We start from the raw sequence: 24,802 nt of genomic DNA on the forward strand, positions 1-24,802 counted from the left end.
GGTGGAAAAACAAGAATTAAGGAAACTGAAATTTTAAGCCCAAAAAATTTAGAGTAAGAACTTTATAAGAATGCAAGGCTCGATTATTATTTACCTAGTCGGAAACAAAAACAATGCCTTTATTAAACTAATCAGGATTTACTGATAATATATACTGATTATTCCATATATGTGGAGAAAATTTGTGTTTAAAGATTAGCTTCTTGATCTTTAGGCTTCATGACTCAAGAGCTTGTTTATGAAAGTTTGAAAGCTTCATTACAAATATGGCCACCTAGTGACAGACAGACTTTCCTTGAAAGGGATTTTGGACAAACACATATTTTAAGAAAATGATAGCAGACTGAATACAAAAAATGATGTGTGATACCAAGTGGTTTAATCCAAATAAAAGAATCGGATATGATAATTGCAAACACAAATTAACATAACTGCAAATAATACAAACATGACTTCTGAACAGCAAACACAGCTTCTTCAACGAGCAGAAACTATGTTGCTAGTTTAAACAGAACACAATCACATGGTATTTGACAACACACATTTAACTTAATTCTTGAACAAATAACCAATTTAAAAAACACTGAGTTCAGATTTTGGGCTAAGCTACAATTTCACAAAAATCTTTTTTGGCTGGTACTGCAACTTTATCTTTTTACACTCAAAGAAAAGAAAACAAAAAGCATAAAAATTACGTAGTGTACGAAAAAAAATAAAAAAATACAGCAGCAGAGTAAAAACTGCCATTAAACTGCCATTTTTTTCCCCCGTACACTACGTAATTTTTATGCTTTTTGTTTTCTTTTCGTTGAGTGTAAAAAGATAAAGATAAAGTCAGTCAACATCCCTTTCAGTCTCGGTTCCAAATTCACAAAAAAAAAAAGAAGTGCTTTAAAAAACAAAAGTTCAAATGAATCAGGGACAGCATTACATTTAAAGGGTACATTAAACGCAAAACTCACAGTTCAGACGTTTTTCGTATTGCACAAGAAATGTTAAATATTAAGAGTCTCCATATTCTATACAATACCGCATTTACAGAAAGATTGTTTTCCAGCAAATATGCTTCTCTCTAAGCGGTCTCTAAAAAGTGATTCATGTTTTTGATTAAGGCAAATGGAGTGTCAGATTAATAATACAATAATAAAAATAGATGCTGTTTTTAAACTTTTTTAGAGCCCTCTCAGTACAGTATTGTCTTGATATTTATAAGGCCTTATCGTTGTTGTCAGAAGCCTTTAAGGTTCATATAAGGAGTATAAAGTCACCAGTAAACTAAATTAGTCCAGCCAAGCTCATAGCATAGTGTTTCATCTGAGCAAAGGCAAGCAATCTCTTTGGCCCATAGCAGTCCTGGTACTACACTTACACATTAAGGCACATACTCATAATCATAATATAGTGTACAACCTATCGCTATCATACTGGAGAAATCAGAACGCTGGTGTTGAATTGGTACTTCCTCTCGTGTGATTGCAGCCCGTCCTCTCTGGAGTGGTTGGCGTGTGCGTTCAGCGCATGTACGCGTCTCCTGCTCCGCTCAGCCTGGTGTCTTGGGCGAGGGAGGCAGAACTTGTGGCTGTTGCCTTCCGCAGAAGCTGAGGATGCTGGGGTAGCCATGCCCATGAACATCAGCCACTTTCCAGGCTGTTATAGGGCTGTCTCAAAGATAACCAAGCTGCCATCTCCAGTGGTGGCGAAACCATTGAGCTGGTGGGCTGGACTGCGGTTCATGTAAGCCTGTAAGCAAAAAGAGAGACGGTGTGAGACGTATATGCAGTGCGGGGTAAGTAACTGATTACATGTAATCTGGATTACATAATCAGATTCCAAAAATGAAGTACTTGTAATTGTAGCCCGATTAAGATCATTTTAAAATGTAATCTAATCCAGTTACATTTTTATTGATTACATATTCATTGATTCTTTTTTATTTGTTCAATTTTACTATGTAAAAAAAAAATCTTATCACTTATATATGCCGGTAAAGTCTTCTCGATTTGTGGAATTGCACACACCAGCCACAAGTACAGAGAGGTAACAGCGCTTGACCACTGAATTTACAGAAATCATTTCACTTTTAAGGAGTTTTCTCTATTGCACATCTAATCAAATCCTGATGAACATATTTGAATTATTATTCGAATTATCACTCAGTGTCATTAAACCATGTATTACTATGTCTTTGGAAGGCTCTTGTCTTTCAGACACATTTAAGGGATAGTTTACCCAAAAACGAAAATTACCCAATGATTTACTCACCCTTAAGAGCCCTAGGTGTAAATGACATTCTTCTTTCAGACGAACACAATCAGAGTTATATTAAAAGATGTCCTGGCTCTTCCAAGATTATAATGGCAGTGAAAGGCAGCCCAAAATTTTAAGGCCAAAAAAAGTGCATCCATCCATTATAAAAAGTAATCCACATGTAATCTGAAGCAAAGTGGTGCGTTTGTGTAAGAAAAATATCCATTTTTAAAACTTTAGAAAGTAAAATATCTAGCTTCCGCCAGACCGCCTTCCGTATTCAACTTACGAAAGAAGTGTAACGCCTCTGTAACCCCTGCTGTTCGAACCGCCAACTCCAAGCGGGACTCGAACCTGGGTCCATTGGCATGAGAGTCAGACGCTCTAACAAGGAGGATAAAGGCTGCAACCTCTAGCGTCAGTTGCTAGTAGGGTTGGGAATCGTGAGAAATTTTCCGGTTCCGGTTCCGGTTCCGGTTCCGCCTAACGATTCCGGTTCCGATTCCGGTTCCATTAAAATTATTAAACAAATAGTGGTAAAGGAAAAAGGCACAATACGCAACTCAAACAATCCATTTTGTGTTTATTACTTGCTTTAAAATTTATTTACAGGTTGGCAATGTCAAAAAAGTCCTGTACTGTACATAATATTACAGTATTAATTAAGCCATTCTTGCAACACATTGTTTTTCAAATGAACACCTCTGAAATTGTCTTATTACATTTTATCTCTCTGTCTCTGAATAAAACCAAGTTATAAATTATATTTATTAGTTATATTTATTAATTAGTTGTATATTAATTTAATAGTAATTCAGTTATTCAGTGAACTTGTAAATAATAAATTGCAATTCAGCATTACAAAGGTAATTGTGCCTAAACGCTTACCTAAACCATGGTGACTCAACGGTTGACAAATATATATATATATATATATATATATATATATATATATATATATATAGGCCTTTCACTATAAATCTGGTATAAGCCCTGAGGCACTCTCTGCTGTAGCAAATGTTTTGTCAAATTGCTAGTGCAGCCTCCTTTGCATGTTATTAACTTTTCACGTGTTACATTTTGCTTCATTATCATTCATTCTTTGGAAATGAATCCATACTTGTGACTTTCTCTTCGCCATGCTGGTGGTCAACGAGAAAATATCTGACGCAAAACCTTAAATGTGTAGCGCGAGGGCTTTCAGGCTGAACTGCGTTGCACTCCTGGAAGCGGCAGGCAATGGAATTAATATTCATGATGAGGTGAGCCAGGGTTGCCAGGTTTTCACAACAAAACCCGCACAATTGCACAATCGCTTCAACCCGCGGACATGAAACACAGCCCGCGGCAACAGTGGAAAACGGGAAAGCGGGAAAACCACGGACTTGGCAACACTGGCTGTCACTCGGATACGCTTCCAGCGCTTCGCACACACATTGCACCAGAACCGTTTTCGGAACCGAAACTTAGGAATTTCGCGCGGTTCTGGTATTTTTCAAAAATCAGTTTCGGTTCTGCATAAGAACCGGTTCTCGGTTCCCAACCCTAGTTGCTAGCGCATCTCTTGAGATCAGAGGAGTGAGGTTTACTCGCACAGCGAGTACTGGATTACATAATCTACTAGCTGGCCTCTGTTACACCTCTCGCAGTTCAAAACACATGCTCTACGTCCAATATCATATTTTGCTGCAGTTACTTTTTTTCCCGTAAATTGAATGCGGAAGCTAGATATTTTTCTTACACAAACCCATCGATTCACTTAAGAAGGCCTTTATTAACCCCCCGGAGCCATGTGGAGTATGTTTATGACGGATGGATGGATGCACTTTTTTGGGCTCCAAATTTTGGCCTGCCATTATAATGCTTGGAAAAGCCATGACATTTTTTAATATAACTCTGATTGTATTCGTCTGAAAGAAGAATGTCATATACACCTAGGATGGCTTAAGGGTGAGTAATTCACAGGGTAATTTTCACTTTCGGGTGAACTATCCCTTTAAAACGTACAAATGCATGGCATATTTACTGCATTCGTTATTCCCCAAGTTTTTTTTATATTCCCCTTAATATTGTGGAATATATTTTCTTTCCCTTAACATTTTTATATCAATATGGTATCAATAAATATTGCCCTAAATATGATAAATGAGTTCGGTCAAAAGTAATCAAAAAGTAGTCTGAATACATTACCTAAATTGTGTAATTTAACAGATTATGTTTCTAACTACAATTTTCATCATGTAATTTGCAATCTGTAACGCACTACAATTTGTAAGTAATCTACCCAGCACTGTGTATATGACCCTTTAATGAGACCTGGAAAGGGATGAAAGGCGTCACTCTTTTCCCAAACCTTCCCTGACAATGCTTTTCTAAACACAGGGGACGGAACACAGGAGGCTGAATGGAAGTAAAAATCCCCCCTTATTTAATATCATTATGATGCAGTAATCAAAACCTCTCATTGTATTTAAAAGCACCCATGGCTAACAATGAGCGTAAAGACAAAAAGAAGAAAAAGCACCTGGTGTGTTCGGACCCACACCCCCCGCAGATATACAGAGAAAAGTCCCAACAACACAAAGCATGGCCGACAAACAGTTGGCCACACTATCAGATATACTCTCAATTGAGGCGGTATTCAGAGCACACAAAGGCAGAGTGGTCTAATATCAGGTAGATATGTGCTTGAAAGCCCCGGCGGTCAGCTCCAGAGGGGCCGGCGCGGAGAATGAGCTCACCGGTTGAAGGAGGTGGAGAGGAACCCGATCCGAAGGGAGAACAACATGCCGCTGAGGAGGGGGAAACTAATACTGACTGACAGCACAAAGGCCTGGGCTCTTTGAAACACGGCGTATTGTGGCATTCTGGCACAGGTACATGTGGCACATATTTGGCGATCGGACAGGGCGACATGGACGGGAGACTTCACATCGGTATTAAACTGATGCAGGGGGTCACCGCGCTCCTGTGGACATCCGGTGATCTGCTTACCTGTTTGGCCGTCTGCAGCAGCGAGGCTGCCTCTGCCTTTCCTGTCTGCTGCACCATCTTGTACAAGATCCCGTTCTGGTTCTGTAGGAGAACGTGGGGGGCGTCATACTCGTGGATCCGACCTGCATCCAGAACCTGCAAGAAAAATAAACATCTATTTTCTTTATGCCTCCCTTTTAGGATTGAGAAGCGGTACTTTTCTAAAAGTGGTTCCATTGAAAAACTAAATACTGGAACCAAATGATTTGTGACATCAGGATCTGTAGTCGATTTATTAATAAATGACTTATGATCTGGTTCTTTTTAATGAATCAAACTAAAAATCATGAGTTACTGCTTTGAATTAGTCTATTGACTTTCATAATGTCCCACTCAAAATGAAGAAAATGCTATTGTGATCTATGCATTTAATGCTTGTAAGACTTAGTTACAGAGTGGCTGTTCATTTAATATGCAGCACACATGAAAAATATTATAAAAGTACTTAAAGTTATTCTCATGGACTTTTTTGAGCTTGATGGCTGGCTCCTGGTTATATAGGTCCCAATACACTTAAATAGCATGGGGAAAAAAGCAGGACAAAAACATGGACGAACCATGCAGGTTTAGAAAGAAATAAGGGTCAGAAATTATGTGAATATGATTTTCACTATATCTTTAACCCTCATAATGCATTTCAAATCTGCCTATGATTTTCATAACTTGATATTTTTTAACTGAAACCATACCGTCTCTGATTAATAACTTCTCATTAATGAGTGAATGCACAAAAATGTTTGAACGTTAGTGTTATTACCAATTTATTACTACATTTACCACCTTTTGATTCTTGTAATTAGGCAATTTAGAAATTCTTTGCAATTTCCAATTTTACATGAATTGCATAAAAAACACTGATATATTTTTCAATGTTCATGAGAATTCATATTTGAATATATCATAATAAGAAGTTTTTAAGAACAGAATTACCAGCTTTAAATTCCTGCTCAAAAACAGACCAAATTTATGAAACCTACATAAACAAAACAACATTGATATTACTCTGGAATATTTTCAAATGAAATGTATTAATTTTATTGGGATAATCTTTCACTTTCAAATAAAAGATGATGCAATCTTCATGCTGCAACGGTTCATCAATAGGCATTAATGTTTATCAACAAAATTCAGCACCAAAAAGACTAAATATATTTATAAAAAAGTATTGAGACAAATCCAACTGATAGAAGTAAACAAAAGTGTGCATAACATCATATGTAAAGCCTCAGTTGATGCTTGGGTAAAATGAACCCTAATGCAAAAGGTGTAAATCAAATAAATGATGTGTATTTTGATAGTCTTGGCTCATGTGCAATGCTATGGTTTCTGTACTAAAAACGATGCATTTTTTATGCATGTGTTCCAGGTCATAACGGATCCGCATGCATTATGATAAAGAGCACTCCATCTCTGCACTCACCAGGATGCGGTCACTGTCTATGATAGTGTTGAGTCTGTGTGCGATGGTGAGGACGGTGCATTCCCTGAACTTTTCCCGGATGGTTTTCTGGATCAGCTCGTCTGTCCTGTAGAGCACATAACATAAATGTAAAGGTATAGCTCTCAGAGTGACTATATTCGTTTAATAAAGGACCTTCAGCAATCTCAGAGCCAGGTCAAAGGTAATTAGGTAAAGGACTCACCGAGGGTCCACATTTGCAGTTGCCTCATCAATGATGAGAATACGGTTCTTCCTCAGAATGGCTCTAGCTAGACAGACGAGTTGCCGCTGGCCCACGCTGAAGTTTGATCCTGACTCAGCCAGTTCGGTCTCGAGCTTACTGGGCAACTCCTCCACAGCAGCCTTCAGCTGGACCTTTGAGCAGACAGCATATGCCATGAGTCAGAGATCAATTATTAACTGTATAACATCTATAATCATAATTCAAGTCCACTGGGGAAAAAGGTCACACTGGAAAATGGATCTATGGGCCTGTTACAAAAGCTCAATCTTGGGTGATCCGATCATGTGAATAGATTAATGTCACATTTGTGGGGAGATTAAAATGTGAAGGAATCTTTTTTTGTGCCTCTTTAGAACAAACAGATTGAAATGGTGAATGATGTACCTCAGGGATTCCGAAATGTTTGGTCTGCCGAACCCTTTTGACTTAAAGCCACAATATGTAATTTTTCAGCGCTAGAGGTCCTTTATTCAAACAAAGGCGTAGCTTGATGACGACGACACCTTGATTTTCGCAGAGCTTTTATTCTGCTGCAGACGATCGCTTTCGCTTCTTCCGGTCATGAGTATGTGGGGTAACGCAGTGCTGTTTTATTCCATTAGATACATTTGAGTGTGTTGAAAGTTATGTCATAATGCTACTCTGTGCATTCGCTCGGCGGCTACTATGAGACACTTGTTGCACAATGCAGTAAGCTAGATCGATATTAGAATATCATATTAATAAATGCTGGATGGCTTGTGTAGCTAAATGGCATGCAATTCATTTTAAAACATTGTATAACGGAGAAAATGCTGCATTACTGTATAATAATTCGTTTTCTGTCTATAAATGTATTCAAACCATTGTTCCATTGTCTAATAAAACATATAATATATTAAAAGTGTCTTTGGTGTTTCCATGGTTTCTACAAAATAAAACTAGCCTGACAAGCCAGACCAACATCAAGATGTTGGGTCTGGGAACTCACCATTGGCAGGGCTCAATCCGAGGGGCGGGATAAACGGTTGTCTTTCAAATTCCCTCTGCACGCAATAGGATAGCGCTACAACCAACCAGAGCAACGAAGAAGGTGAAGCGGAGCTAGTTGAAAGATTAAACTTTCGCCGTATCCGACCGGCAAAACTTTGAACACATCTTCCTTTTTTAAGAATGATTTCTTTCTTCTGAGTCTCTATTTTTGCTGAGCCAATAGTAATCTTAGATATTTTTCTTTATGGCTCTACCTACTATTTTCTTCTCCTGTGGTGACTCACTTTTTGCTGACTCAGAAACAGACAGATTTAGCTAGGGTGCGTCTAGATTTCTAGGCTAAAATAAAACCAGAACTCTAGGGTAATGTGGGTATGGTCCGTGTCCTGGTTAAAATTACTTATTTCTCTGGATTTAAACATTGTTGGAAACATTTAGGATAATGTAAATACACAAGTCAACAAAATACACTCACCTAAAGGATTATTAGGAACACCATACTAATACTGTGTTTGACCCCCTTTCGCATTCAGAACTGCCTTAATTCTACGTGGCATTGATTCAACAAGGTGCTGAAAGCATTCTTTAGAAATGTTGGCCCATATTGATAGGATAGCATCTTGCAGTTGATGGAGATTTGTGGGATGCACATCCAGGGCACCACATCCCAAAGATGCTCTATTGGGTTGAGATCTGGTGACTGTGGGGGCCATTTTAATACAGTGAACTGATGTTCAAGAAACCAATTTGAAATGATTCGAGCTTTGTGACATGGTGCATTATCCTGCTGGAAGTAGCCATCAGAGGATGGTGGTACATGGTGGTCATAAAGGGATGGACATGGTCAGAAACAATGCTCAGGTAGGCCGTGGCATTTAAACGATGCCCAATTGGCACTAAGGGGCCTATAGTGTGCCAAGAAAACATCCCCCACACCATTACACCACCACCACCAGCCTGAACAGTGGTAACAAGGCATGATGGATCCATGTTCTCATTCTGTTTACGCCAAATTCTGACTCTACCATCTGAATATCTCAACAGAAATCGAGACTCATCAGACCAGGCAACATTTTTCAAGTCTTCAACTGTCCAATTTTGGTAAGCTCGTGCAAATTGTAGCCTCTTTTTCCTATTTGTAGTGGAGATGAGTGGTACCCGGTGGGGTCTTCTGCTGTTGTAGCCCATCCGCCTCAAGGTTGTGCGTGTTGTGGCTTCACAAATACTTTGCTGCATACCTCGGTTGTAACGAGTGGTTATTTCAGTTAAAGTTGCTCTTCTATCAGCTTGAATCAGTCGGCCCATTCTCCTCTGACCTCTAGCATCAACAAGGCATTTTCGCCCACAGGACTGCTGCATACTGGATGTTTTTCCCTTTTCACACCATTCTTTGTAAACCCTAGAAATGGTTGTGTGAGAAAATCCCAGTAACTGAGCAGATTGTGAAATACTCAGACCGGCCCGTCTGGCACCAACAACCATGCCACGCTCAAAATTGCTTAAAATCACCTTTCTTTCCCATTCTGACATTCAGTTTGGAGTTCAGGAGATTGTCTTGACCAGGACCACACCCCTAAATGCATTGAAGCAACTGCCATGTGATTGGTTGATTAGATAATTGAATTAATGAGAAATTGAACAGGTGTTCCTAACAATCCTTTAGGTGAGTGTATATAACATTGTTCTAATGGTTTTTGGATATTGTGCCTTTAAAAGCAGCCACTGAGGTGTTAAGTTAATATCTGAATCATTAACAGCACATTCACATGTTAAAGGTTCTCTGATGTTGGTTTATGGTGATGGGAAATGCAGGTAATCAAATCAAATGTTTATTTTTATATAAGCATTTTATTTTGATTGTATTTATTTTAAAATATTTAATGCAACATTTTTATGACTTCGTAATGACGTCTTTAGTACCTTTTATGGGTCTTGTGAGTGTAAATTTTGTTTCTGCTAATGCATCGGATTTCAACTAAAATATCTTAATTTGTGTTCCGGAGATGAAAAGATCTTACGGGTGTAGAACGACATGAGGGCAAGTTATTAATGATACAATTAAAATTTTTGGGTGAACTAACCCTTTAAGCTTCAAACAACTCTTAAATAGTTTCCCTAAAAAAGTTTGAGTTAGAATAGTTTGCAAGTGTAATTAAAGACACAATGAGGCTGTAAAAGCGGACTAAGGAGTTGATTTTTCCTGTTTGATCCAATGTGATGATGTTTAATGTTCCCGACAACCTCTGCAGACCCATTTAGTCCCATAAAAACCCATTAAAAAAAACCCACTGACTTCAGATAAATGGAACCAGAAGTGCAAAAATGCTAACTCGTTTTCAGGTTTTGGCCTACATAAATGCATCATCCCTGCAGCTCTCCATTACAGCGAGTGTGTATGCGCATGTTCACCTCTTCCAGAGCGTTCCACAAGTCAAGGTCTGAGTGCTGGCCGAAGGGGTCGAGGTTCTTCCTCATGGTTCCTGTGAACAGTACGGGATCCTGCGGGATGATTGACATCTTCTGGCGGAGGTCGTGCAGGCCGATCTCTGAGGTCAACACCCCGTCCACAAAGATTCTACCTTCTGGCTCCATCAGACGGAACAGTGCTGAAATCAGGGAACTTTTCCCTGCACCAGTCCGTCCAACAATTCCAACCTGATCGATGCAGAGCAGAAAACATCAGTGCAAATGTCCTGACAGACTCACATGATGAACGGAAGCTGGTGCTGGACTCACCTTCTCTCTAGGTCTGAACATGGCCGAGATGTTTTTGAGGATGACGGGTCCATCAGAAGCGTAAGAAAAGTTGACCTTGTCAAAGGTTATCAGGCCCCGATTGGGCCAGTCGGGAGGGGGGCGTTTTTGGGTTTCCCAAGGTGCTTCACTTTCTAGTTCTGTGTACTCTAATACTCTCTCCACTGACGTCATCTAGAAGGACACATCATTCAGAAAGCAAATCAATTAATGTAAATATGCAGGCACACACACCCCTCAAACTTTTTGACTTCAAGGCCCCTCATTGTCCACAACTATATGTGAACCACCCCCACCCCACTTCACTTTCTGACCGTTCTTTTCAGGTCAGAAATACCATATTTGAGAGTTTCTTAAAAGTCAAAATAATAATGTTGCACCAGAAAAGTAGTTGTTTTAAACAAATTAATTCAGCAAGGATGCAATACAGTAATCAAGAGTGGCAGTAAATACTTTTACACGGTTACAAAATATGTCTATACAAAAAAAAAAATCCCCACAACAAATGTCTCTTGAGCAGCAAATCAGCATATTAGGATGATTTCTGAAGGATCATGTGACACTGAAGACTGGAGCAATGATGCTGAAAATTCAGCTTTACCATCACAGGAATAAATTGCATATTAAAATTGAATTTTAATCATATTTTGCAGTATTACTGTTTTTACAGATTGTATCAAATAAATGGCTTGGTGATAGTCATATATAAAGACTATACACACTACTGTTCAAAATGTTTCATGAAATGGATATTTCAGTAAATTCATATATTTCAAGGTTCTTACCATGTTCTCCACCTCGGCACTCTGTCTAACGCCCCACTGGAACATTCCCATTAGGGTGACTGAATAAGACAAGGCCAATCCCACATCTCCCGCCCTCATACCTGTGAGAATCAGACACAAATCAATACTCATTCACATACTGGTCTCAAAAAAGAGATTCAGCTTGTTCAGTTGTAAACACATGAGTTTGAAACAAAGTTGATATTAGTCAAAAGATGATAAAAGATGTGTCCATTGACAGTGATTTGAAACGTCCAAATATGTATTTTCAATTCAAGTTGGCGATTGGCAATATAAGCATCAAAGACCATTAATTCATGAGACATGGGACGTCCCAGATAACAACTAAGACAGCAAAATTTTCACTTCATGCTTCATATAGAATATGCATGAACATATAAACATATATACACTAACATGCAAAAATGCATGTTATACAGCATTTATTCAATCAAAAATACAGTAAAAAAGTATATTTTGGTAAAGTAAAATAATATTTTTGTTTTGCAAAGCTAAATTTTCAGCATCATTACCGCATGATCCTTCAGAAATCATTCTAATATGTGGATTTAGAGCTCAAGACACATTTATTATTATTAACAAGAAAACAGTTAACTGCTTAATATTTTTGTGGATTCTTTGAATAGAAAGTTCACAAAAACAGCATTTGAAATATAAATATTTTGTAACAACATTTTATTAAAAGTGACAGTAAAGACTTTTATAATTGCTAGAAAAAAACTGACCCCAAACTTTTGAAAAGTAGTGTATATATACACAATATGCATCTTAAGTTTAAAATACTCTTAAATGATATTGCTTTAGCTGTGAAATCTTTTTGTCAATACCATTAGATATTTATGAAAAGCATAACATTTATAATATTTTCCCCCCTATGTGTCCCAGCACTCAAGATTCATTGCAAGGATTGTGTTTTGGTGAGTAGTGTGTACGCTTTAATCTGGATTTCTCACTGTCTTTAAGAAGAAGACATCCAAAGGCTGTGATGGTCACAAACAGACAACACATTCCATCCAAGCGCACTGCAAACCAGCGTGAAGTGGTCAAGAACAAGAACCAGGCCTCTGTAGGAGTACACAGAACATTTTAAACAACACATTTATAGAGATAAGAGCTAATCTGAGTCCTGTAAGTGACCGACTCCTTTACTGACCCGAGTGCAGATCTTGATGGGCATCAAACGTTTGCTGAAACCTTTCCTCAGCTTTAAAGGCACGAATGGTCCAGAGGCCTTGCAGTGAGGATGACAGATGGGAGAATACAGGACTTCGAGCTGCAGGAATGCAACATCAGACTTAAACGTACAGGCCACACAACAAAGAAGCTCTGAGGAAACATTACTGAAGACAATATTATTCTCAGATCTGATCAAATTTGAAGATGCTTACTAGTGGATTCAATGCGCTTGACGTCTCGAGATGTCCGCAGGAAGTAGCGGCGTAGGAACAGGAAGCATATCAAGAGGGGCAGCACAGGAATCAGAATCCAAGGGATGACTGAAGAAGCCACAGCAACGACTCCGATGATTTGAAGAAACACCTGCAGTGCAGAAAAGCACGTAAAGGAAGAGATATACATTATAAAACTTGAAGTAAATACATTTACTTTATAATAAATACAATAAAATAAAAGTACAAAGTGTGTTCCAAATGGCAAGTGAGCTGTAGAAACACTGCGTCACGGCGGTTGACTGCTGGTTCATTAAAAGCACTTTGTGGTTTTGGCTGCTCCTTTTGACCACAAACATTTATCAAAGAACACGGAAGAAAAACAGTGAGGCTGCCATGACAGCATGACTCGACACTTTCTGAGTGAGATCTCACTCAAATGACCCATAATCCCCGCAACCATTTTAACAACTTAAGGCTAGAGTGGGAATGACCATAGACTATGGCAGAACACAAACGGACAAAAGCATTACTGTGCTCGGGATTTTGGGACTCGCCACGTACAAGATCCGCGTCAGAGCGAGATCTCCCTCTTTAAAACTTCTTTTAAAGAAACCGCGTTGGTTGCAAAGTTGTGACCTCATTATGTCGCACGTTTAATTTAGCAAGTGGCATCCAGTCAGCATCTTGGAATTTATGGTTAATTTGCATATGCCATGTAATCCAATTTTGCATAAAATGCCTAAACGTTTGGCGGTCAAAGGAAATAATGATAATATCACAAATGATAATACTTTTGGTTTATTCATCACACTAGAAATGGAAGATCAAGTAAAGCGCATTACATTGAACATGCACCCTCATAGTGCGACAATGGGATTTTAGAAATATTGGGATCAAACTTTACCTGATGTAAGCACAATACTTTGATCAAACAAATGCTATTAAGCTCATAATCGTAGAAGCCTATTTAAGAAGAATTTAAACTATGTGGCAAACACTATGTAGCAATAAACCGGCATGTAAACATCGTAATTGCATTTTTACCACTCTGACTAAAGCCGTGACATTATTCTAAAGTGTTCCCTTCACTCTGAAATCACCCATATAGTTATTTTATTTTTGTTATATAAAAAACAAAGCAGCAAATTACAAATACGATATAGTTACAAATTAGTTTCTCAGGTACAGTAGGTTTATTTAACATGTATACATTTATTTAACATCTTTTGTTGTTTGATTAACATTAAATGACACAGACAGGTATTTTAGGCTGCTGTCACTTTAAAGGGATAATTCACCAAAAAAATGAAAGTTCTGTCATCATTTGCTCACCCTTAAGTTGTTCTAAACCTGTATGAGTTTCTTTGTTCTGCTGAACACAAAAGAAGATATTTTGAAGAATGTTTGTAACAAAGCAGGTAGAGCAACCATTGACTACCATAGTATTTTTTCCCCTACTATGGTAGTCAATGGTTGCTATTTCTGCTTGGTTACACACATTCTTCAAAATATCTTCTTTTGTGTTCAGCAGAACAAAGAAACTCATACAGGTTTAGAACAACTTGAGTGTGAGTAAATGATGACAGAATTTTCAGTTTTGGGTGAACTATCCCTTTAAGACCAAATGCTAGGATCTGAAATACTGACACATATCAGGTTTTTGCCGTTAACACGAACATTGAAAAACATTCAGCTCTTAAAACTTCTGGAATCTTGAAATTTAAATGTACAGAAACTAGGAATGCCCAAAGATTAAAATTGTAAAAAAAAGTTGTCATTTAATCAAATGTACCAGATTTTGCCAACATGGAGTCAAAAAGATGAGAACCACTGGTGTACTTGTCTGTTGTCACCAGACAAGCTCAATTTAAGATTGAACATTGGTCTGGGGAGTCTGCTCTGTATTTTCTACTGCACAAGAGGCGTGATCAACAAGCATAAATTAAATGACTCTGTATGCAATTGGATAGTCCTTCAACCAATCAGACCACAAGAGGCGTGATCAACGGGCAACGATCCATCACTTCTCTATCCATCAATAGCACGCCAGGTGGATTAGCCAGTCTGTGATTGGTTCCCGCACACAGTATATGTGACCCGGGCTGGCAAAATGAGTCGGAATGCGCACAGGATAATGAAAAAGTTAGCGAGGTGAAAACCTCAAAACCTCAACCTGTTCATTAAGCCCTAGTCTAGCGATCCCAATGCTCCAAATAGCAATTAAACATCTAAAATTGTCTTTATTTGTACGTTTTCAGAAAGGAGTACTTTCCCTAGTCCATGCAAACGATCTTACTCGCGCTGACGCCTCAGACAGCACACGATCCCGATATACACATATACACAGAATTATAGTATTTCAAAATATCTGTCATGGCAAGTATTCATCCAAACATCATCTGTTATGTCTTATGTGAATGTTTGGTTAACTGTTGGGTAAAAACATCTGTTGTGTTACATTATTTTAGCTCTGTGCGGTACAGTAGGTCTATAGGCTGTCTGTTTCATTTATGTTAGTCAAACAATTGTGGTATATTGGGGGGAAAAAAGTTGAATATATAGTTTTTTTTTCGATAGATATTTGGTTTTGAATTGTGTGTGTCAAATTTGGTGTTATTACCAGGGGTTTTAAGGTATGGTTGCTGGGTGACTTTGTTTTGGAACCTTCAGAAAACGTAACTTTTTTTTTTTCTCTTAAAATTGACTTGGCTAACTCTATAGACTTCAAACAGGTGTTGCTCATTTTCTGTATGATTAAAACAAATCATACATCATTTTGAAGGTTTTCAATAGAGTGTAATAAATATGAAATTGAATAAATGTGAAAATACAAATAACTAATTTCCGAAAATTTGCTCATTGCAACTCATTTTTACCAGCACAGGTCACATATATTTGCTGTAATACTTCTGGGAATTTCCTATTTAAAAATTGAAAGCTGTAATTACAACATGATGTGTGTTTTCAGGGGTAATAAATGGGCTTTCCTGCAGTAGAAAGTCGGGAATTTTTTTTAAATCAGTGCTACATGACTAGCAAAAACAGAGAAAAAGGGCTGCTGTCCTCCCTTTGGCCAAATAGATAGGAAAACTTCCACACCCATAATGCACTGGCCATGTTGCCATCCAAGGCCACTCCCACCAGTCTGCTATAGATATGCCTGATCAGTGTCAAATACCGCATTGCTTTAGTAGGAAATACTTCTTAGCAAACTTTTAGTCATAATAATGTCGACCTGTATTGTTACTGGAGGCAAGAATTCAAAGACTAAACATTTAGTGGGAGTGAGTTATTTTCGGTTTCTAATGATGGATTCAACGCGTTGTAGGCAGTGGCTAAAGGCTGCAAAGAATTATAGAGAGAACACTGTTGCAGAAAATTGGAAAAACCTCAGTGTTTGTAGTCATTCAACATTTCAAACTGGATGATAACGAACACTGTAGTAGGCCAAACGCAGGGGGGGGGGGGGGGGACTGAAAGAAACAGTTAAGAAAACTGTTGCCATAGTGTTCCACATTTACCATAATGCTGTTTAAAGCATAGACAACGAGCAATACAATTTGAATGATAAACCTACTCTTACAACAACAGTTTTTTTAATAACCCTCTGTTGATCTGGCTGTCTATGTGCAGGGATACAACAATGCAGAAGTACAATGTGTAGTTTTCACAAAAGGAGCTGACAAAAGTCCGCTGAATAACACGTTTGGCAACATCCAACAGACTTTTGATGACTAATAAACAGGTATTTCAAAATCCAGGTAACACAGAGAGAGTAAACGTTGTTCATTTACATATACTACGACACAATACAACTAAAAATAAGCAAACTTACACAAGGGGCTCTGTTTGAACGATCTGAGCGCATGGTCTGAAGCACACGGCGCAGATGCACTTAGGGCGAATCCGTCAGCATGCCAGCGCATGGTCCAAAAGGGTTGCATCTATTCTCTTAATGAGTCATAGGTGTGTTTTGGGTGTAATGTTCAATAAACCAATCAGGGTCTCCTATTCCCTTTAAAAACCAGTTGAGCTTGCACCATGGCGGATTCGCTATTTACATGGCGGAAAGACTGAATGCTTCTCCAAAGAGGAATACTTTTATTTTTAATATTAAAAAATGTTTGTGTGCTGCTGCGCATCCCTGTGTGTGTAATAAGCAGAGTGTATATGCGCGTTGTGCACCCATTTATAGGCGCACATTACAAACATGCCCTTTATACCAGGTTTTTGTTGGTCAATGGCGCAGTCGATTTCAGTTGACTCAAAATAGCAACGTGCTAACAATGCGCCTGAACACGCCTCGTTTTCAGATCAGCATGCCCATGGGTGAACAGATTGGCGCGAGTGCATTTGTCATTTAAACAACGTGGTGATGGACGTGAAATGATAACTGCGTCAGGGCTGAAATTAGCAAAAAACTCAAGATTTTACTCAAAATAAACTGAATGCATTGGGCAAAGTTTCTTTCATCTTCACTTTCACGAAACAGAGAAACTGTTGAAGTTCATTGCCAATTGTGCAAAATGAAACAATATTAAATTCCTACGCGATTCCATAAATTACACACGTCCATTTCAAAGTCACAGATTGAAGAAAATCAGTTTCCCCACTGCTGATTATGACACTGGTATCTGGTAAATATGATCATTCCAACTTTAAGGCGCCAAATACTGGAGAAATAGTGGTATGCTATTCTTTAGGAAGTATTCAACAATGCATGCTGACTTTGCAGTCACGCTAAAGGGAACCAATAGTGAGAGAGGACTGTGGGAAAGGCTAAGTGACTGCAGAGTTTTCTCATCCTGAGAGAGAACAAGAAGGATTCTGCTGCCCCACACAATGAAAAGCTCCTTAAAAGAAAGACTATTGTACTTCCACTCAGTCTGTCAAGCTTCAGACAATAGCGCTCTGAGCACATAAAGTGACGCCTGTCACCCACGCATTGACCACATTGTCATTTGTCAGGGGAAAAGCCACAATATGTTGTTGGACTACAACACTTGGTTTACCAGAGCGAATAATAATGCGTATGGCCACAAGTGATGGGTGTTCTAATATAGCCACGTTAGCAGTGAGCACATTATACAGTGTTTAACAGACACTGAACTATAAAACTTGCTTTAGTAGGAAATATTTTAGCAAATTAAGAAGTTAGCAAACCTGGATAAAATCCACAAATGTCCACGGAAGTAAGGAATCAAGGTAGCCGATGTCTTTGGAGAACCGGTTGAGGATTCTTCCTGAAATGAAAAGGAAAAAAGCCATTTAGCAAACAGAACTGCTTCCAGAGCAATACCAAACAAAGCTGAACAGGACAGTAAGATTAAGGAAAAATGAGAAAAGTATCTACTATTATTTCTTATCAAAAATTACAATAATTATAAAATAATAATAAAATGAACAAAAACTGCTTCATTGCTTTTTTAAAATTTGAATAAGCTTTGTCAAATTAAAGTTATGGCACTCGTATCTGTTATTGACCCAGTAATAGTAAATGAAAGCAACACTAATTAAAGTAAAAAGTATAAATGCTGACAGTGACATACTGGACAAACTTTTCTGTTGCATTATTTTATCATTAACAATCCCATAATGCCATTTACTTATCTAACTGGTTATGATAATACTTGCCATAAAGGCCTTTAACCTACGATTTGTATCACTGGATAATAAATGACAGATTAAACACAAATAAAGCTAACAAAGGAGAGCTCAATCAACAATGGCACCATGCAGGTTATCTATGTGTCATTTGTCAGAAATGTTTATAGCTAATCATGCTGAGATTACAAGTTCCAAAGAACTGACAGACATAAACACCCACTAGTGTTAACCATTCTTTATTACTAGAGACCATAGATTATCAACGAAAACGGCTAGAGTGCAGATACACAGGATACAGTAGTTGTGGCAATTAATCCACATCACAAGCTTATTCCAACCATAAAAGTTGTTCTAAATATGATTTCTAGGAGTGCATCTCGCAGTAATTGCGCCTCATGTGTGTGCTGCTGATAACAGTATCATGGAAATGGGCTCCAACTGACTCTTCAGCAGTCATAAAAACTATCTATTAGACTTTTGAGACTTGTAAATGCCCTTTAGCTCATGTTATCAACGGTAACACCCCGATAAAAAGACCACGACGACACAGAACCCAGGTCTGCTGTTTGCTCTTTAGAAGGCGAGAAGAAACTGCACTATACTGGCCATATCAGGATAACACCATTATCTGGCACAATTATCATTCTAATACGCTGATGCATTGATACATTGATAATTTATACAAATGTTTATTGAGCAGCTCATCAGAACGATTTCTGAGGGATCATGTGACACTGAAGACTGGAGTGTCAAAATTCAGTTTTAACATCACAGAAATAAATTAAATTCCTTCTATTTTTTATATATTAAAATAGAGACCATTTATTTTAGATTGTAATAATTACTTTATTACTGTTTTTCCTGTATTCAATATAAAGTATAAAAAAATCATTACACCTATAGAATGTGCTCATAATGATAGGTGTACCAACAGAGCAAGTTATGATGGTATCTCCAAATAATTTCATTAAAGGGTTAGTTTGCCCAAAAATGAAAATTATCCCATAGTTTACTCGAGCCATCCTAGGTGTATATGACATTTTTCCTTCCGCCAAACACAATCGGAGTTAAAACATTCCTGGCTCTTCCAAGACTTATAATAGATCCTTTTCACATTTCTGGGTTTCTCAGAGCGGAAGTCGTCATGGTTGGGTTAACTTTTATAGCGGTGAAGGAGAGTTTACATTAAATAATTTTTTTGTGTCCCCATTTGCTCAAATAGCAAAAGAAAAACTCCACAATAGTGATTTCACAACTTTCAAAAATTGATAATGGATAAAGAGTGAGATTGATAACAGCAGTGAAAAGAGAAAGGTTCATTTTTACCATCACTCCAGCAGCGGTAACTTGTAATATAATTTGATGCAAAAGTAATATAATACAAAGTATTAGTGTTATAAATGTACACATATTTAAAAATGAAAATACAAAATACTTTGCAGGATATACGATTTTGATGACTGTTAAAATGCGTCATCACAGTCTGTGAAAAGGGTCTATCGGAGTGGGATTTGAAGCCCAAAAAAGCACATCCATCCATCATAAAAGTAATCCATGTGGCTTCCAGGGTGTTAATAAAGGCCTTCTGAAGGGAAGCGATGAGTTTTTGTAAGAAAAATAATAGGGCTGTCAAAAGATTAATTGCGATTAATCACATCCAAAATAAAAGTTTGTGTTTACATAATATATGTGTGTGTACTCTGTTAATTATTATTTATATATAAATACACAAACTAGCATGTATATATTTAAGATTTTTTTATATATATATAACATTTATATTTATATATATTATAGATTATATAAATGTATATACAGTAAATACATGCAAATATTTCTTAAATATATACATGAATGTGTGTGTATTTATATATAAATAATAATTAACAGAGTACACACACATATATTATTGTAAACACAAACTTTTATTTTGGATGCGATTAATCGCGATTAATCTTTTGACAGCCCTAAAAAATAACCATATAATAATAACTTTATAAAATAACTTTATAAACCACTGGCTTGAGGTAACTGCCGTACACGAGTCTAGATCTGGCTGAAGAGTGACCTCTGACCTGATGGATGAAACCTTGATGAACGCTGAAGAGCAGAGAATAGAGCAAAACTAAACACCGGTCACAAATTAGAAGTCTAAAACAAGAATTTTCTAAAGAAATGTCATTTTTGGGTGAACTAACCCTTTAATTACTGTATAGGTGAAATGTTATAGCAAATAAGGTGCAATAACCAAAACCATCAGAGGCTTATAAAAGGCTACAGCTTAGATTGTCCTAATAATTATCTATGACTTATCAATCCAGACTAGAGAATCATTTTCTATAGATAAGTGCAAGAGGAACACGGCAGGCAAAACGACCAGTGAGAACTGAAGGTTTGACTTCACAGTTCACACACACCTGCACTTCATTCCAAACACTTCACGCTCAACACAGCCAATATACCTCACTGCATGAGCAAAGGCCTCAAACGCTGCCATTTACACAATACTCCAGAGTAAACACTGAAATCGAGGGTAAACATTGAAAACACTGCATTACACTTCCCTGGTCAAGTCTGGAAATCACTTTAAAACAGACAAAGTGCACCTGAAAGACTGTGACTGCTTCTAGATTAATGTCATCCAGTACTCAGAAGCACTAAATTACAGACATTTTTGGACAGTGCACATAAAAAGTTCAATAGCATGTAATAACTGCAATCCTTACAAAAGGAAAACATTGACACTAATTCCATGGTACATTTTGCTACTTATGTTACAGTTTTTACATACACTAAACCCCATTCTCTGAACCAAATTCTCAATGCCTGAAGGAAGGTTTTGCAGAAACCTGGGTTTAGGCCAGTTAGACACTATTTGCAAATCTCATGCACTCCTTTTTGCAAAACTCTAAACAAATTCTCACTACACATTTAACATTGTGATGCACTTGTGTTGCATAATACTAAACACACAAGCAGCAAAAGTTAAACACAACGACAGCACAGAAGTCATCATTTACACACAACGACTCAAATGTTCACACTTGGTTCTGATGATGTGATTAAACCAACTGTACAAAATATGAGCCAATTCAGTGCACAGGTGCATAGATGTTGGTAGGAACAATAGATGGAAACAATCTGAGAGGCAGAGGAGAAAAAATGTGTGTAAGAGGTGGTGAACGAGGAGGAAGAGGATGAGGACGCGTGGAGAGTGTTGTGTAAAATTTAGTGTAACATGTTTTGTAACACCTTAAAATAAAGTGTAAACAGTGTAATTATACATTTAAGTACTGAGTAATAATAATAATAATTCACAACATGTACTATAGGGTTAGGAATAGGGGATGGTTTAGGGTAGTTGCATGTTATTATGCATAATTTATAGTTATTCCTACAGTAACTACATGTAACGTTACAAGGACACAAAAAGTGTTACAGAGTTTTCTTTGGCCTTTAGCAGTTTGACAACTGCATTTTTACAGTATGCAAGTGCTGAATATACAGAAATTAAATATTATACAATATTCAATACAATACTATACTTGCAGTACATACAGAATACAATATACATTTTTAGTAGCTACATGATCTGGATGCAGTGTTCTCCATTTTCTCATGTAGAGTGTACTGAATGATCTGTTGTGTTTATATATTAAATTGTGTTTTATTTTAAGTACAGTTGAAATGGTTTTGAGGTGACTGTTTGATTTAGCCCGAAGAGTCCGTGGTTTTGTGAATATAGTTTGAAGATTTGGTTTTGTGTTTAATGTTGTGAGAAAATGGGTGGGTGATGGTTTCAAGAAAATGTGTCTTAGCAATTGTGAAAAAAAGTGAATATAATATTATTATATATTTCACAATATTACTGTATTTTTGATCAAATAAACCGTGTTGTTGAGCATTTCATCCAATGGATAAAATACAGCTACACTGAGTCCAGGTGAGTGTAGCTGCATGACACTGAGACTGACAGATGAACTGTGCTTTTGCCATGTTTATTTTAACTCACTATCACACACAGTGAAGGGAAACCGTTTTTATTTTTATAAAAATTTGCCCCAACACTGATAAGTTGAGTCCACTTAACTATTACAAACTAACTATTAAATGATATTCGATAAGCTTAATCAAATGATTTAATAACAATTAATCAATCATCCATTAATAATGATCATCCTTATCTAGTATCAAAGTACCAGGGCACTATCACTATCAAAGTATATCTTCTAAGAGCCATATATTGACAGATACTATATGGAGTGTGTGTATGAGGGATTATCTCCTCTGGCATTACCTGCACATCAGCAGAGGTGTTCCAAGAAAAGCACAGAACAGATAAATTGCTCATAAGGAGGAATGAGGAAAGGAAGACATTTCACAGGATGTGCTGCCCTCTGTTGGTCACTTTCAACACTGCCTTTCAAACTAGCTTGTCGTTCCTCTTTTTTAACTCACCAATAGGGTTGATGTCAAAGAAACGGACCGGGGTTCTCAGGATGCTGTTGAACATGCGGCTGTGTAACATCTCCGCTGCTCTCACCAGAGCATTAAACATAAACAGACTGCGCATGAAGCCGAAGATGATGGTGGCTCCTGTTAAGCCTGATAAGCACAGATACACAATTTGTAGACACATGCAACATATCTACATTTGTTATTTTGCTGACTTCGATCAGGAGCAGACCTGCATAGATGCCCAGATAGAAATCCAGGTTGAGCTGTTGAGTCGTGTTAGCGCTGTTGGTTAAAGTGACGTTAGGGAAGTTCAGCATCTCCTGCTTTGTGGCCCTGTCAATCACAAAATAATGGCATTACGCACGCTAGTAATCATCAGAACATCACCACATCCATTCTGTATATCCAACATGCATTGCAAGGCAATTTTAGGTGTTAGTGTAGTTTTAGATTCTTGCTTATTTAGAGTGAATTTGCCACAAACAAGACTTTAAATTGAAAATGTTCAAAGAAAAATATATTTAATTTAAGTTAATATAATTATTGTTTGTATATAATAATATAATTAATATATAATTAATATAATATACACAGAGTAAAAGGTGGATTCAAAATTGTACCTTTAGGAGTACAACAGCTTGTCGCTGGGGTAGTACCCTTAAAAGGACATCTTTGTACCTTTTTTTACCACAAAAAGGTTCATAGTAGTACCTTGAGGTATGTATTTGTACTCAAAGGTACTAATATGCACCTTTTAAGGAGTAAAAAAAAGATACAAATATTTCATTTTAAGGTTAGCGACAAGCTGTTGTACCTCTAAAAGGTACAATATCAACACCCTTTTTCTCTGTGTAATTAATGTAATTAATATAATATAATATAGTTTTCCTTTGCTCACCCAGGTTACATTTATTTGATAAAAACTACAGTAAAAGCAGTAATATTATTACAATTTAAAATTACTATTTTAACATTTTAGCATGCAATTTATTCCTGTGATGGTAAAGCTAAATTACTCCAGTCTTCAGTGTCACATGATCCTTCAGAAATCATTCTAATATGCTTATTTTCAGCTAAAGAAACATTTCTTTTTATTATCAATGCTGAAAAACACATCCCGTGATGAAAACAAAAGTTCAAAAGAACAGAATTTATGTTTATTTGAAATATAAATCTTTTGTAGCATCATACATTTCTTTACTGTGACTTTTGATTATTTTAATGGCTCATTGCTCAATAAAAGTATTCATTTATTTATTTCTGGCCCCAAAATGTCATATATACAGGTATGTGAGTGGGTGTGTGTATAAATATATATCATTTTTTTGAGAAACGCTAACTAATTTACTTATAACTGCATTAACAGTACATTAATGTAGTAATGCACTTAAAAATGGAAGCTTAGCAGCAAAGATATTGATATTATAGACCACTCACCAATATGAAAGCCACCAGTCGTGAAGGATATAAAAAGTCTATGGAGCAGAAAAGAGTATTAGCATGAATCTCTGTGTGAGCAAGAGGTCTTTCAGTGTATAACTCTGAATCGCAGTAGCACTGCTATGCCTTTTACCTGTGCCAGCAGATTGAGGAGAACAAGCATAATCAACATGACAACGTTGGCTCCAGCTCGAAAATATTTCCAATACATGCGAAAACCGATGGTCCCCTCTGAGCGCGTCTCCTCAACCATGGTATGCACATGCTCCACCTACCCGTTACAAACAATTTTAGATGGAAATGTCCATGTTCATGATCAGACAGTAAATAAAATCCACACCAATCCACTAGATGAAGCTATTGACACATCTAATCTGTAAATGTGATTGTAGGGAAATTTCACCCAAAA

General features: G+C 37.3%; 1 protein-coding gene across 1 annotated transcript in view; it reads right to left on the reverse strand.

Annotated features, from left to right (window-relative positions):
• Positions 1-356: 356 nt before the first annotated feature.
• abcc4 (ATP binding cassette subfamily C member 4 (PEL blood group)) overlaps positions 357-24,802 on the reverse strand; it is a 49,002-nt gene continuing 24,556 nt past the window's right edge. Inside the window, exons 16-30 of the mRNA XM_079841058.1 lie at positions 24,527-24,664; positions 24,391-24,428; positions 23,183-23,286; positions 22,954-23,100; positions 18,052-18,131; positions 12,886-13,036; positions 12,651-12,770; positions 12,451-12,561; positions 11,477-11,577; positions 10,674-10,865; positions 10,347-10,592; positions 6,924-7,096; positions 6,701-6,806; positions 5,242-5,376; positions 357-1,740 (exon numbers count right to left, since the gene is read on the reverse strand). Coding sequence (XP_079697184.1) covers positions 1,651-1,740; positions 5,242-5,376; positions 6,701-6,806; positions 6,924-7,096; positions 10,347-10,592; positions 10,674-10,865; positions 11,477-11,577; positions 12,451-12,561; positions 12,651-12,770; positions 12,886-13,036; positions 18,052-18,131; positions 22,954-23,100; positions 23,183-23,286; positions 24,391-24,428; positions 24,527-24,664 — 1,932 coding nt within the window. The 3' untranslated portion in view covers positions 357-1,650. The remainder of the gene's footprint in view (positions 1,741-5,241; positions 5,377-6,700; positions 6,807-6,923; positions 7,097-10,346; positions 10,593-10,673; positions 10,866-11,476; positions 11,578-12,450; positions 12,562-12,650; positions 12,771-12,885; positions 13,037-18,051; positions 18,132-22,953; positions 23,101-23,182; positions 23,287-24,390; positions 24,429-24,526; positions 24,665-24,802) is intronic.

The sequence above is a fragment of the Gobio gobio genome (assembly GCF_949357685.1).
Source record: "Gobio gobio genome assembly, chromosome: 17".
In the NCBI taxonomy this organism is placed as follows: Eukaryota; Metazoa; Chordata; class Actinopteri; order Cypriniformes; family Gobionidae; genus Gobio; species Gobio gobio.